Here is a 16,033-nt window from a genome sequence, read left to right on the forward strand (position 1 = left end):
CGGGGGACTGGGGGCGTGACGCTGAAGCTAATTGTTGTCTTTGGGATCTCTTTAATATATACCATTAGTAAGTGCCTCAGTTACAGTTTCCTGTTTTTGTTTGTTTCTCTCCCTCTCTGCTGCCCTCAGAGACTGCCACTGAGGGATGTTTGAAAGCTGCACTGTTGAAAGCTCCACTGCATTAATAGGGTAAACGAATAGTGACACGGATAAGACTCTTTAGCCTCTATACCATGGTCCTCTATATTGTGATATATATCCATCTATATATAGACTGTACCCCATAGATTATACTGTATGTCCCCATAGGATCATCATTTATTCATTCATTTCTGCACCTCCAGGGCAATGAGCTAGTTTGAGAGACTGCACTGAACTGGAGGAGAGGTGTAGAAGGTCCATCCACACACCTACACCTTATTTATCAAAATATAGACAAGGGTTCCAAAGTACTACTTTTAAATAGTAACTCAACATCAAGACAAATGAGCAGAAAACTTGTGTGGCACATACATCTTACATGGTTTCGTTGCCCCTATTTTCCTGTATGTTACTGAAAAATTGGTGCACGGCCTGGAACGCTACCAGCAGTGCAGCCAAGCAGCACGTTTCCACTTGAAGAGGACGCTGGAGCCACACCGGCTGTTCAACAGTGTTCTATTGCTCTTCAAAGAACAGCAACGTTTCTGCCCTGCTGGTTTTGGACGTCCTGGTGTTTTCACGATTAAAGCTTTTTTTTTTTTTTTTTTTTCCCCCCAACGGTGAATTTGACAGTTGGAGTTACTCTTCCAGTCCTGACCGAGTCGGAGGGCGACTGGGCCGCTTTTTGTTTTGTTCCTGTCAGACTTGCATATTCCTGTGTTATTTTGTACACGTCTGTTGTCTCTGTGCGTGCGAGCGAGGCCTTGGCCTGATCTTTGCTCTGGGCTAGTGTACGCACCCCTCCTCTGTGGGTGCGCCAAGGATGGGCACCCATGCTTTATTCATGGGCGAAGGATAAAGCCCAATAGCACGTTACTAGGGATACCAGGCCAAAGTGGCTGAGGATTTTTGAAGGACAATAGGTAGAGGGAAACCTGGACAACTGCCTTCTCGAAAGTCCAAATGCCTTTTCTCAGCTCATTATCACTCTATTTGTGTATATGTGTGTGGTTGTGTATGCGTGACCAAGCTTCATTAATGCTCATTATTTATTGCTTTGGTACTAATTCAATCAAATGAAACAGAATAGAGGCATCGAGCTCAACACTGTTGATCAAAGCTTTTCCTCGTGTTTTTTGGCTTTAGCCATCATTAAAAGCACTACGAGGGGTTTTCTGCTGTTTTTTTTTTATGAGGAACCATGTTTTTGAATTGTGATCATTGCCATACATCCTTCAAATGGTAACCACTATGTCTGCTACTCACACGCCATTGGAGAGCCATGCAACAAGGGCTGCTGCAGCTGGAAACCAGGCTTGGGGGATCGTGTAAAATTTGAATCGGACACAAACAAAAATAATTTGCTCTAAAATAAAAAGGATGGAAAACCGGCACGGGAGCCTGTGGGGACCTCGCCCCGCTCGCGGGGAACACCCAGGCTCCCCCGCCAGGCTCCGAGCCACTCCAGCACCGCCTTAAGCTGGCCTCTAGACCGGAGGAGCGGCCCTGCTACCGAAGGACCGGGGCCTGATGTGCGCGCAGCACCCGGTAGCTTCACCTTTTTCATTTTCAATACAAGTAAGAAACTATTCCATTGGAAGAATATGAAATAAATTCCATTTCTGTGGACGTAAATGGTTCAGACATTACACTTACATTGAGGGTTAGAAGAAGACGTTAAGTCACAACAACGAGAGGGAAAACATCACATTCATTTTTTCACATGCGAACCAAGTCGATAATTGATCGATAAGTCGATAATAAATCGAAAAGTCGATAATAAATCGAAAAGAGCTCTGAGCGGGGAGGGCGGGAGCGGCTCTTTCCCTCCCTCCCCCGCTCTGAGGGGTCAGTGTCAGAACACGTTAAACTGCACTTACACCGTTTCAATGCTCAAGATCTTTCCTTGCAGATTAAAAATATATGTATATATTTGCCTGTCATTAATATCCATCGCGATCGACTCCGTTGTCAATCTGCCCAAGCCTACTGGAAACATTACCACCGTTTTGTCCAGGGTGATCGCGAATGTCACCATAAGGACGACCTGAATTGCCTCAAAAATGGAACGTCTTGGAAGAGCTGCATGCGTGGATTGACTGCTTGTATGTGTTGGCATTGAGCTTACAGTTGGATATTATAACAATACGAACTGGCCGCAGTCATTTATGAATGGAACGTCATTAAAGCATTTTACAGTTACAAACTGTCACTTTCTTAGAATACAATAAGGGTCAGGTATAATTCACTAATGAGTGCTTGGTATCACTAAATGATCCCTCCCTTGCTGGGGAGTAGAGTCCTAAGGGGCACAGGGGATTGTCATTAAGGCATATATCTAAGCTGCTGCATCCGTGGGAATCCTGGAGGGGGGGGGTGGGGGTGACTATAGGGAATCCAAATTCTCAGCTTCATCCCTGCCCCTGTCCACCTCCTCTCCAACTGCCTAATTGTATCTCATTAGAATACAGATGTGGATTTTCTTAACGTCTCAATAAGAGGAGGTGGGTTTGTCTGCCTGTTTAACGTTACTTACAATTCATATTCATGATTTCCCAATTACCCCATGCCGATTTAATGGTCTCATGATTTAGGGAACTCAAACGGCCAAAACAAATTAACTTCAAACATCTCTAATGGTTTTCTTAGCCGCCTCATGTTTTCTGCTGAATTACTATTCAAATGTTATCCTTACAGCTCCTATGGGAATTATTGTGTGTTTACTTAATGCTCTAAGGGTTTGCGTGAGGGGGGCTAGGGATTCCCCACACTTCCCGTCACGCTGCTTAGGAGCACTGGAGAGACAGCTGATGTTTGCCCCCGCCAACTTTAATAATACTTCTTCCTCTGCGATGTGAGAACTGCACACACTAAAGCAGAGGGGATCCTCCATGTTTCGTTCTTGCACAGATTACTGGATAGTTACTTGCTTGTTCCTCGTTCACTGAGAAGCAAAACATCTTGCATGTGGAGTGCAAATGGAGTTGCATGGATTGATCTGTGGTCTGGAGACCTGTTACACTGATTGCCTTTCGGCTCTTCCCAGCTCACCACATTGATTGTGGGGAACCTCTGGAGACGGCAGCAGCTGCTGACAGTCACTTCACTTTTAGCTCGTCAAGTTTTTCTGCTTATTGATTGCATGCGTGCATGAGAGATTTCCAACCAACCCGTTGTTTTATTTCTCCACACACTTCCAGCTCTGTGGAGAGTCAGCCGTACTTCCAGTACCACTCTTGGTCCTCGGGTAACAGGCGCTATTCCTCTGACCACGCCAGAGCTTTTCGCCCCTTTCACCGGGGCACCAAGGGATGGAAGGAGCTGGAGATGGTCTGGGCTTGCAGAGATTGGTGTTTTAAAATAGCCCCTTTAATAGGCGGGAGAGGAAGCCTGTGTTTTGGGACAGTCAGAATTGAACACCTCTATAGAGGTGCGAAGACGAGTCTCTGTCTCATCCCAGAACGTGGCGCGGAAAAGGGGGGTTATGGTGGGTGTGAGGAGGCTGCACTGTGTCGCCATGATGAAGCAGCGGGAGTAAATAGGCCAGGGGAGGAAGAGGACTCATGGGGTTGTCACCGTTTCAACCAGCTTTTGTATTAATTTTCCCTTTTGCGTGCCTTGGGTCCAGGGTGAGGAATCATCCACCTATAAATAGATCTGCCCGCGTGTAGTAGTGTGTGTCCATACTTGTGTGTCTATTCCCATTTGTATACATACAACTGGAGTGTGTCTCATGTATCTAGCGTGCTTTGATAAACTGGCCTGACATCAGCAGCCGGCGTCCGGGGTCTCTCTCCATCTTACCGTGGCGTCCACTCCCGCTGTGTCCTGTCAACCCGAACAGTGCTGCATGAAGCCATGTGTTTTTGTGATGATCTTGTCGATATAATGTTCCCTTAGCCATAATACGCGCTTGGCTTCCAATGATGAGGTTGTTTGCCAATACCGTTGTACACAATAAAATCCTCCCTTTAAGGACTGGCCCTACCCGGAAAGGACGTCAATGAATGTTTAATGAGCATGGATGTATGCTGTGATTATTTTCCACGCCAAGCAAGTGCTCCAGCCCAACATCAATCTACAGCAAATTTCTGTCTAAAGTAAATAGTTCACACATTTAGCATTATTTCAGTAATTTGGTGGCATAAATAGTTCTTTGGTTCCCATTGTTTGGGCAGGCCTAAAATACAGACACGTGACTCAAAATGGTGCAGAATGATGACACCGGCTCAATTTTTACCTTTATCTTCAATCAAAAAACAATCATTATCAGTGAGAGGCCCATTCTCACTCTCCATTTTATCAATTTTATCCTGTGAATTCCATCAAATTTTTAGTTCTCCAGTAAGCAAGGCATCTTTTTGCATCATGTATGCCTTGGGGATAGCCCTCGGATCATGGCTTGATGGATGGTCGTGCAGTTTTCTGATATATTCTTTTTTTTTTTTTCATTAAATACGACTGGGAAGTCGTATTTTTCACATTGATGTCCTTTTCCCTGAGGCGCTGTTGTTGTCAGGAATGTTCTGGCGGGGTTCAGTCAGTGTCCCACTCAAGCGTCCTTCAACAATGCATGGACACGACTGAAGCCTGCAACCTTCTACTGGTAGACCATGCTGTGTGTAAGGATAGGTTATTTTTTTCCAACCCTTTTCAAAATGTCTACACAAAGGAGAGTTGAACCGTATTTTCCCCCATAGCTGTAATATTGAGAGAGTTGCAGTCACGCTGCTGCCTTTTCTGGAGACAAACTGGGCGACCGCTGTTGACAGCTGAAAAGGTAATGGCAACACTAACCTTTACTGTACAGTGTGACACCTTGGTTCCAGGGTCTCATTCACTAAATGTTCCTCTGATCATATTTGATTGTGAAGTGAGCGTTCCCGCCAGCATAGTGGCGGTGCGTCCTCCTTTTCATCTGAATTTCTTCGTTAGTATCATCAAAATGTATTTGTGTTTGGACACGTGTAGGACAGCATTACGCTCATGTTTAGGCTTCGACTTAGAAAGCCCTTTATTCAAAACCTGTTGCTTTTGTTGTCGCTTAAAGCTTTGTGAATGAACGAGGGCCGCAATAAAATAAAGTATCCATTACGTCTCAACCCCCGAACAAACAAGCAGCCTATCGCTTCTGACTGTGACGCAATGCAATATCTACTTCAATAGTCAAACGAAAAAAATAAGGAAATGTTCCAATATTCCAGGCATTTTCATTTTGTTTCAAGGCTTTTGCTAAAACGATGTCTCTCAGCAAAAACATGCCGCCACACACATGCATGCGCAGCACAAACGCACCAGAGTGGTTGGCCACTACGCCCCGCGCGCGCCACGCTGCTCCGTCGTTTCAGTGAACTTTTGGGGTCAATCGCGAGTCAGGCCTCTGAGCATTTCTTGTTGTCTGCCTTTGGCCCCTTTGGGGAGTCTTGACTCCCTGAGAACGCATCTCTCCTATCTGGCATCTCTCTTCAGGAAAGCTGTCACTGGGTTGAACACAAACAAAGCAGTGAGGGATGAGACATGAAAAGAAGAAGGATGAATTCCTGAGCCCGTTGCAAAGATCTGTTAAAATGGCCTCCTGTGTGTGGAGAACATCAAAAAAAAAACCAAAAAAAAAAAAAAAAAAACCCTGCACGTCTGGAAATAAAAGTTTGTTTGTCGGTCGGGTGTTGAGGGGATTGCGGTCATACCCTACGTGAAATGCTGATGTTTAATTGAAGCTGTTTTATCCTATGCTCTGCAAACTGCTCATGAATGGAACGTGTTTCTACCGTAACACAAGCCGCTCCGCCTCAGGCGCGGCGTGTTTCACACGCCGGGTCGCTGCATGTTTTTGTCGATGCGGGAACTGTGGCTCTGCCAGCGTCGCTGCCTGTGTCGACCTCCCTCTTGTTGATATTTCTGTCGGAAGGAGGGGAGCGATGGCAGAGCGGCCGCGGGAGACGGCGCCGTCACTGCCGAAGCCCCACGGCGCCCTTCTACGCTTCTGTCCCTCCCTCCCTCCCTCCCTCCCTCCCTCTCTCTCTCTCTCTCTATTTCCGAACTCTCTCATCCTACACCTTAAGTTATTGATATTTTCCAGCTCAAAATCCCCCTTTTAGACGTATTTGATGTCGAGCTGGCCGTACCCTGTCTGCGGGTACTAATTTCCTCCAATCGGGTTGCTCCGTCGTGACCGGGCCTCTTCCGTTTGACGTAGACGGCTCTGCTGGGTGTGGTTGCCCGCTCACTGGAGGATTTGGATGTTTGGGCTCCACCCCTTTTCTGCGCATGCGCATAATAACTGTGCTGATCTTCATTCCGGGCAGATAGACCTGTTTATTTTGCGGCAGTATAATATCTAAGATGCAGCACTTTTGTCACTACTCACTGGAATGTCGGGGCTTGAAAGGACCTTGGAAATGGACGTCTTCCCCCAGAGTGTGTTGCCGGGGCGGGTGCCTGCTGAAACAGTGACGTGGTCCCAAAGCCTCGAGTGGAAGTTTCCCTCTCAGCTCCACCACCACCACCACCACCACGCTTTGCCCACTTGCTATTCACACCCCTGATATGATTTAGAGTTTCTGTCTCCTGTGTGGTATAAATATCCTGTTATCTGGACTAATACTTGCTGTAGGAGGCGGCGCATCCCAACAAGGAGCTTTGCTTCTTATCGGGGCGTAGTAGCAGGTGTAATAATGAACCCAGCGCTACAGAACGCTGCGGGCTGAGTTTTCAGGTCAGGCGCACGGCGGCTGAGGCTGCGTTTTTATTCTCGCCATGGAAGTGGCCTCATTTTTGCGACGACAGTCAATTATCACGCATTTATTTACTTATGTTGGGCTCAGCAGTGAGCAGCAATATTTTTATGCTTGCTTAAGAGTAAAAAAAAACACTTTTACTCAATATTATAATGATATAATTGTATTTATTTCACACATCATCACGTATCCTTAATCCAAATGGTTTTTGATTGAACGTAGATCTATTGTGGTCGACCCTTCCATACGTCCACGCACAGATCACATGGAGTTTAATATGTGCTGAGGCTGGTAATCTTACACACACACACACACACACACACACACACACACACACTCTTTGCAACTGTTGCTATTTACTTGATTGTCATAGTATTACATCATCACTACAAGTATTCACTAGAAAGTATTTACCTGATGTAAGGACTGAATTACAATTGTTTTCTGAAAAAACAATGTGAGCAGAATGAGCGATTAGGGATGAGACCAACGACACCGCAACATGTAAGAAGCACAAATGTACATTGAAGAAGCGACATTCTCCAGTTCGACAAGGCCTTGAATTCTTAGCTCAGGGGTTACACAACACGGAGCGGAGAGACTAGATGGATTAGGCCCATTATTTAGGTAATCGCCTGCGAAGTACATTTGTTTGGAGTAAGATGTGGCGTTGAACCTCGGATAAACCCCGGACTGGCTCTCTACCGATGACGAGGAATGAGTTGAACCGTCGAATATCTACTGGGTGTGGTTGTCTACTGGGTGTCTACTGGGTGTGGTTGTCTACTGGGAGAAGGACAGGGTGCGTCGTGTGATGAGATTATGTTTGTGGCGTCTTGATTTGTTCAGGGATAGTCGTCTCTGCCTTTGCATCTGGCCCATTGAAACATTTGAATCCCAGCAGCCTTGAAGTCCCGTAGACAGACGCAGGTTGAGTGGAAGCGCGTTGGGCTTGGGAGACTGAGGACGTCCAATCAGAACGCAGGCATGGCGCCGAGACCGCGAAATGGAACATCTCCCCTGCCGTAATCAAAACGCTGATGCCTGCATTTAAACCCGTTGCGTTTTTGATGAGCTCTCGCAAACTCCTGTTTTTAAGACAAGCTTAAGCTTCCGGCGTGACCGGAAACCGTCAACTCCCGGACGAACCGGCAGCTAAAAACCGAGCTACACGGGCGTGACGCAGCTCCAAAGCCGGCCCCCCCTTTTTTTTTTTTTTTTTTTTTTTTTGACAAAAGCTAATGGGCGTGACTATTTTCAAACGGGTCCCTTGACCTCTCACATTAAGATATCTGAATGGAATTGGGCTCATTAGAACCGCAGGAGTCTCACCTTTGCAGCCACGCTTGGAATATGTCTTAAACAGACCGTTAACTGCATGCAGTACTGCATTTTTTCTTCTCCATATCTCTGCGCACCGTGGTACTTAAACAGCCATGGAATTGTATAAATTGGTCTTTTGGGGGGGATCTGTGACCCTTCTACCCCCCCATTCTCAAATAGTGGAAAAAATTGCTAGAAAGTAAAGCAACGCTGTGTAATTAATGGTATCAACCCACAACGTGGTGCAGCAACTAATCACACATAATTGAGCATGGGAATGGCCATCATTAGGCATGAGTATAATGAGTATAATGATCAAAGCCTCTCAAAGTATTACTAAGTGTATCAGGCGCAATTAAATATACAGTGGTACCTCGACTTACGACTGTCATTCATTTTGTGAGAACGGTCGTATGTTAAAACAGTCGTATGTCGAAGCAATTTTTCCCATCTGAATGATGACATCACAAAGGTGAAAATAAACAAAATATTTCTTTATTCATTTATTTTGCATTTGAATGATTTAGTGTGATTGAACAAACATTTTGTGTCCACTTGGCTTCCCCCTACTCTCACCCAAGAGTGGATCGTTCCAGTCATCTGCGGCGGCCGGCGGCGTGCTGTATTGAAGCGGCTCACTGTGCTTGTAGCAGAGGGGGAGGTGGCTGTGTGTGCAGCTTGCTGCGAGGCTGCTGCTTTTCGGATTTTGTTGTTGTTGGAGAACAAACTTAAAAGGGCAGCTTTGACTCTGACAATGTATTTATTTTGTAAATAAATTAGTTGGTGTTTGACCTCCAACCGCTGTGTACGACCCCCAGTCACTTTACCACCATCCCCTATTTTTGTACCGTTGTACCAAGAGTTTTCTCATACTGAGAACGCTGGAACTTGTGAATCTGCACCTTTTTTTTTTTTTTTTTTTTTTTGGTAGAGGAGCAGTCCCAGGTTTTCTGTGGGTAATATAGTCAAAGGGGTGAAAATCCTTTTCTCACATCTCCTTCTCTTGCTACTTTCTCTTTCTCCCCGTTGAGGGAGGCTGGCTCTGGTTTGCATCGCAGCCCTGGGGTCCGGCCCGCTGGCGTGTTGGCGGCCAGGTGATGCATGCCATCGCTCCTATACCCTCATTTTGCAGAGAATTATCTTCCAACACCATCAATCAGCCCAGTTCACCGCATCCCAGCAGGGGGAAGAGTGGGGCCCGGCCTTCACCCGGTCTCCCCTATCTCTTAGAGGAGAACAAAGGCTACCAACCTCCGCATTTTTTTTTTTTGCCCCACCTCAATTTAATGGAAAAGCCCAACTTGTTCTACAGCCATGGCAACACACGTTGTAGCCCATCAAGTACACATCCACTGTTTCTGGCTTTAAAAAAGAAAAGAAACAAAACAGTGATTTGTTTTCTGGATTTAAACTAAATGCCAAGCCTTTCTGTCTGCTTCAGCATGCCGCGCTGTTTGGGAACATGTCCTCTCTGCGTGTGAAATGTCAGGGCAGGGAGCGAGCCGTAAATACAGCAGGCATTTACTGTGGCGTCCGGGTTTAATTAGCCGGTCCGTATAACTTACTGGTGGTATGATTAGTTATACTGCTGCTTCTCAGCCCAACCGAGCGCTTATTTTGCTGAAATCTCATGGGTATGAAAGCTTCACAGAATTATGCAGCCCTAATGTCCTCTTTGGAGTAAATGTGGTGCAATATTTATAAACTCCCCCACATTCACATCCCGCCACTAAAAGTGTAGATATAGATACATCGCTATGGAGAGAAAGTCTTAATGGACCGTTGAGAGCATACAGTTCCATATTCATGCGTCGAAGAGAGTGTAACGTCAGCGCGGCGGCCAGCGTCGTGGATATATTTGATCCATCCGTTTTACATTTTGTGCTTGCCCAAGGTCTCGCGTCTTACTGCATTACAGATTCAGCAGCGCCCACGATCTCATTCCGCTCTTCAGGTAGAACCCTGCCCGGCTTGGGAGAAGAGATCTCCAAATGTCTCCGTTAGCCTCGTCCAAGCACCCGTGAGACTTATTGCGTGACGATATACTGGTTGTCGCCACGGGCGGTTCTCCGGGCATGGAATTCCAGGATTTTTTTTTTTTTTTTTTTTTTTCTCCCACCTCAACCTTATTTTGACGTCATTGGAGGTCAACCCCAGTGATTCTGATGCCAGTATGCATGAGGCTCGACTTTCAATGGGATTGACTCCCGATGCTACAGTTCAGGGAAACAAGACATAAATTGCAGCGTTTTTCCTTTCACGGTGTCAATGGGTTTGTGATGTACAGGAGACTTGAATGTTTTACTTTCTCGTCTCCCCGTCCTCGAGCTCCTTTAAGCGACGGAGTGAGTAACCCTGCTCCGCTCTCTCCATTTCTGTTGCCTTCCTCCCTTTCCGCCGTCCACAGACGCGGAAGCTGTGCGCCTTCCCAACCATCGAGATCTGCAAAGCCGACCTGATCCACTACATGGTCCCGCTGTCCCGCCAGACGGACTTCTTTGTTCCAGAGATGCGGGAGGAAGTTAAGACGGAGCAGAAAGAAGAGGACTCTGATGAGGACAGAGGGACCGACATCACAGGTATTATCGGGTGACGTTTTGTGTAATCCTGGCCCATGGGTGCTTCCCATTTGGCCTGATAGTTAGTCATACACTCCAACTGACCAGGAGCGGAAGAGGACCGTCTCAGATCCGGAAGGTTTCGTTTTTTTGTTGTTTTTTTTTGTTTGTTTTTTCCCTCGAGCTCGTTCCCTGAAAAAAAAGTGTCCTTCACGTAAAAGCGCTGACGATTGGGAGAATACGCATTCACTCAAGCAGGGAGGTGCTGATTGACAAAATGTAGTATGTTATTCTTTGTTCAGAGTAGATTATAACGCTGGCAGTGTGAAAGAAGTGTACTCCCTCACAGATGCCATTCTGTGATGGAGTACTCACACACACACACACACATACACACTCATTAGGGATGTGACGGTACAGTGGGCCCATGGTTCAGTATGTATCACAGTCTTGGGACTGTGTAATGGTAAAAAAAAATAAAAATAAGTTAAAAGGTGTAAAAACAATTTTTTTTTACAGCAGTCTGCCATAAATAACTGGCAGGGCCGGCTCTTCCTATAGGCAAAACAGGCGCCGAGGGGCCAGGCCTAGGGCGCCATCTCCAGTGGGATCGTAGAGAGGGAGCAATAAAGCAATGGGGGAAAAAACAAAACAAAAAAAAACAAAAACGAGGCACGTGCCAGCGATGGGGAGCCGGCTATCTCTGTGCCAGAACAGTGTGTTTTTATTTTATTTATGGAACCAAACCGTGCATAACGGGGACACCTTCTCCCTGACACTCTCTTAGGGACACGGCCCTCCCAGGGGGCTATTTTTTTCCGACTGGACACCTTGATTGATTGCGCTCTTTACAAAAACATATTTACGTGGTTTCATCCCGTGTTCCTATCGGGAAAGGCTCTCGCAGCCGCGCGCCTTTTAAAATAAATAGAGAGATCCCGCGCGGCTGACGTGGCCAGTGGAGCTCCAGCAGCGGATTCAATAGGAAGTGTGGAATTACGGCGCGCCACACCGCGCCCGTACACTGCACCAAGCGTGTCCGGTGGACTCCTACCATAACAACGTCCTACCGCCCTTCCCGTGTGTGTATTGAACCATAGGGGGTGTACCCAACGGTTCGATAACCTACCGTTTCATCCCTAACCCTCATATACCATCAAAGGACAAATAAGTGATTCACATCAAAGTTAAAGTGCCTTCAAGATTTACCCTATGTATTCTATTCATAATTTCCTGCCCCGGTTCTCTTTTGCCTCTGAGGAAACACCTTGGCTTCTCTGAGACGTGCTGCTATTCCTCATATAACTGACGATATGACTGATGCTATATGATATATGCTGCTCTTGGGAGTTTGCTGTCCCACTTGGCTCATGAGACAGACTTTCATTTGTGAGCAAGGACAAGATACAAAGCACAATGCAGGGAAATGCAAATGAGGCATCATTTGATGTCGATTTATATACGTTTTTTTTTCGAGAAACCGCCCGGTTGGTATGTTTATGATTCTGTGCAGCCTTGTTTATGAATGTATTTTTGACAATCTCAGAAACGCGTACACCACCCACAGCCCACGCCGGGAACCGTTGATTTGACGTTCTCATGGAATTCGATGCCATGAAGGAAATAAAAACAAAACATTTTTAGTCTGTGAGATTTATCATGATCCGAGCAGGAAAGAGATTTCTGCACCATCCACACCGCAGTCTGGATACTAACAAGGACAGGAGCACAGACGGAAAAAAATAAAAAGCGTGCTTGTCGGTGGGGTTTTTTGTTTTTTTTGTTTTTTTTGTTTTTTCGTTTTTTTTCCGAAGCTACACCCACCTCCCTCCCACTCTCAATCCTCTCGGACGAAAGATATACGAGACCCTGTAATTGTTCTGTCACTGCAAGTCTGTTTTTTCATGCGCAATGCGTTTTGGAACGGCTATTACTCTTTTAAACCTGACGGGGGCCTCCAGGTTAACTCCATGTCGGTATTGACTTTGCCTCCGTGCAAATCATTTTTCCGAAAGGAAGCCACGTCGGCCGGCTGCAGCGGCGCGGGCGGCGGGCGGGGGGGAGGGGCCGACCGAGACGAGGTGCCGCTGCCCCTGGAGCATGGCGGTGATGTGAAGAATCTGGTGACAGATCTTGTAAACACAACTCGAAGGCGGTAAACAAGCGCGGCAGTCGAGGGGGCGAGGGGGAGGCGGAAGGACGGTGACCCTACTAATCGGAGGGTCCAGGGCGCGGTAGCCATTACAGGACAGGCTGACGCAGGCGGCGCGTGCCGTTTGTTCCGCTCCCCGCGAAGGACGATGTGACTCCCTCTGCCGCCGACGCCGGCGAGCGCCCTGCAGTGTCGTTCGCGGCTTTGGATTCGATTCATCAAAAACACGGTTGTGGAGCGCGGACGGAACAACGGGGGGGGGGCGGAATTTCGGGACCCACCCGGTGGCTCGCAGGCGTGTCGACACCACCCCAGACATGCTCCATTTAAATTTTCTGCATTCACATGAAAAATGGAAGAACGATACTGGTGTTTTGCCCCCCCCCCCTCATCACCACATGCGCACGCACACACGCACACACGCGCCCACGCAAATATCTGCTCATGTGCGGAACACTCCTGAGCTCCCCACTGAGCTACTGTTAGCCAGTGCGCAATCATGTCAGGGTAGCAATTAATAAAACCGCCGATTCCACTTAACCCTTCCAAATTGCTGCAGAGGGCAAAGCGGGTTCATTTGTTTGGCCACGTGGGATACGCTTGAAAATAACGAGAGTGCCGAAATACAAAAGCAGGAAACGGATGAAAGCGTTGACGCGCAATTCAAAACGGGAGACAAAAACAGCGCAGAGGGCGGCCGGTGTCTTCCGTCCTCACGTCTGATGGCTTTCGTCAAACTTCTTCCTCTGTTCCTTTTTATTTCCGGAGCCACAAGTTTGCAGCCTACATGGGAGAACGTTTCCAAATACCAGTAGGCGCTAATGTCGTGTGCTGTGAGCGACCTTTACCGTCCCTAGCTCAGAGCTCTCCCACGCGGTTTGAACTTTAGAGAAAACTAAGAGTTTCCGGCAGCGGTAATAATTCCTCGTACAAATTAATTCAAACGAGAGGATTGTCCAAGCGTTGGTGCGGTCCGAGGAGAGCTCCCGGAGCGGACGTAGTTTGTGCCGATGGAAAAAGCGGCAACGATAAAGACAGGTATTTGTGTGGCTTGAGGGGACGCGGAACGCATTTGTCTTGTGTACGAGCCGCACGCACCTCTTGAGAAATCCGCCAGGAAGAGTCCGTCCATTCAATGTCAGGAAATTGGTTTTGCTTAACTGACCAATCACCCAGTCGCTGTGTGTGTGTGTGTGTGTGTGCGCGCGTGTGCGTGCGAGCGTGCGAGCGAGATGGTTGCAAGTGAAGTCACACATTCAACTCAACTGTGAAGTGAAAGTGAGTCTGACTTCGTCATATAGTCAAGAATGCCAACTGTGTGTGTGTGTGTGTGTGTGTGTGTGCGCGTGCGTGCGTGCGTGTGCGTGCATGTGTGCGTGTGTTCCCTTGCGTCGCCGCAGAAGCTCTCCTAATGAGAGACGCATCAACCAGCCGAGCTCTGCTCAGTCTGACTAACCAACCGTGAAAATCAAACTCCACCACTTGGGAGCCTTTGACTTTTTGGAGCACCTCCCTGCACACCGTGTGGACAAAATGGCCGAAGCGCTCACTGCCGCGCGTCCTGGCGTCACGGCGCGCGCTCAGTGCCTCGCCTTTTTCTTCCAAGGTATCCCGTTATTATATCTGGTGACCGCTGCCACGTTTTCCGTGCATCCGTCTTGGATGTATTCATCCTCTTTCAGACGCCGGCCAAGAATAAATCCCAAGAATATCACAGCCGTCGGTGTTCCTACATTCGCACTGTATTTGGCGGCGGTGATGTTATGTAAATGAAGAGATGCATATTTACTGCATTGCGTGATCCTCGCGGCGGGCGTTGAATGCCTCTTGCCTCGAACGAATGTCCTAACGCGGGCGAGAATGATGTTAATACTTTTACATGAAAGTCGGCAGCGTGCAGTCTCCAGGCAGGCTTGAAATTGTAAAAAGGTGGTGTCCGGTACACCACCTTTTTACAATTTGTTGAAGGTGCACTTCCCAGCGAGGCATGGTGGTTTATTTATCCACTTTATTTCCTTCACATTATTGTGCATTGAACACACTGTTTCCCAGTATTCCCAGTTAAGAATGCTGATGGAACACCAGGAGCCCGTGCATGGACTCGAGGTGGTAGCGCACGGTGCCGCGCCGTCCGCCGTGATTCTACGTCAGTTTGTTTTGTTTCCTGTCTTCAACTCCTCACAGCTCTGGCCCTCTCTCCAAAACTCTCATCGCGGCTCGCTCCCGTCTGTCTCTAATTACCGCTTTAAACCCTCTCCTCCGTTTCAAACGGTTTGAAGAACAACCTTGATTCTCTGCTAATAATCCCTATTGGCCCAATTTAGCAGCTAATTTCGGCAAATTGTGGGCTGTGCAGAAGAGTTCCAGAGGCACTGCGGGTTTCTTGAGTAGCACTTTCCATTCATTTCCACTTTTATAGGAGGTAAAAAATGATCCGGTTTCGGGACTCTCTTCCTTGGGTGGCTGCCCATTCAATTACCCCAAATTGGGTTATTGTTTTTGCTTTCTGCCCCCCCCCAAACCATGTGTGGCACAGAGCGTCCTCTGGCACGGATGCACGGTGTGCAAAACCTCACACACGTTCGGATACAGACCCCATTAAACCCCTCCTGGGTATATTGTTTTTAACACCATTTCCGGTGGCTTTGTTTGGACCTGTTGGCAAATGTGGCCCAGCCTATAAATAATCAGCGTGAAGCTCCCGTATAATAACTTTTAAAATGGCCAGCAGGACTGGATCTGCTCTTCTCCGGACTTGATAATTAGATTGCTGGAGGACGGCGAGGGTCCGAATGAGAGAGGGGGAAGGAATGACCTTGGAGAGGAACTCGGAGACTCTCGTGTTTATTGTGCTGTGGTCCGGGGCTGACGCGTTAAGTGCAGACATGGTCTGAAGTGTGGATAGGTTTAATTTGGAGTGTGAAAGCAGGCAGCAAAACATATACCATGTTATTTTTAGTCCTTTGTGAATTAATGGCGAAGCGTGTGTTTTTTTCCACTTTTTCACTACTTATTTATACGAAGAAGATCCTTCCATAAACCAAAAGAAAGAAGAAATGTATGTATGGATGTATGAATCACATTAATAAATGGACTGTATTTCATAGAATTTTCCAGCGTGA

The 16,033-nt window shown here is 47.3% G+C and overlaps 1 protein-coding gene across 1 annotated transcript in view; it reads left to right on the plus strand.

Annotated features, from left to right (window-relative positions):
• The window catches only part of tex264a (testis expressed 264, ER-phagy receptor a), a gene marked incomplete at its 3' end in the record, with an annotated part of 58,738 nt that overhangs the window by 40,725 nt on the left and 1,980 nt on the right, over window positions 1-16,033 (plus strand). The window contains exon 3 of the mRNA XM_080001155.1: window positions 10,609-10,780. Within this exon, the coding sequence (XP_079857281.1) occupies window positions 10,609-10,780 (172 nt within the window). The remainder of the gene's footprint in view (window positions 1-10,608; window positions 10,781-16,033) is intronic.

Source organism: Zeus faber (assembly GCF_960531495.2).
Source record: "Zeus faber genome assembly, chromosome: 5".
Classification (NCBI taxonomy): Eukaryota; Metazoa; Chordata; class Actinopteri; order Zeiformes; family Zeidae; genus Zeus; species Zeus faber.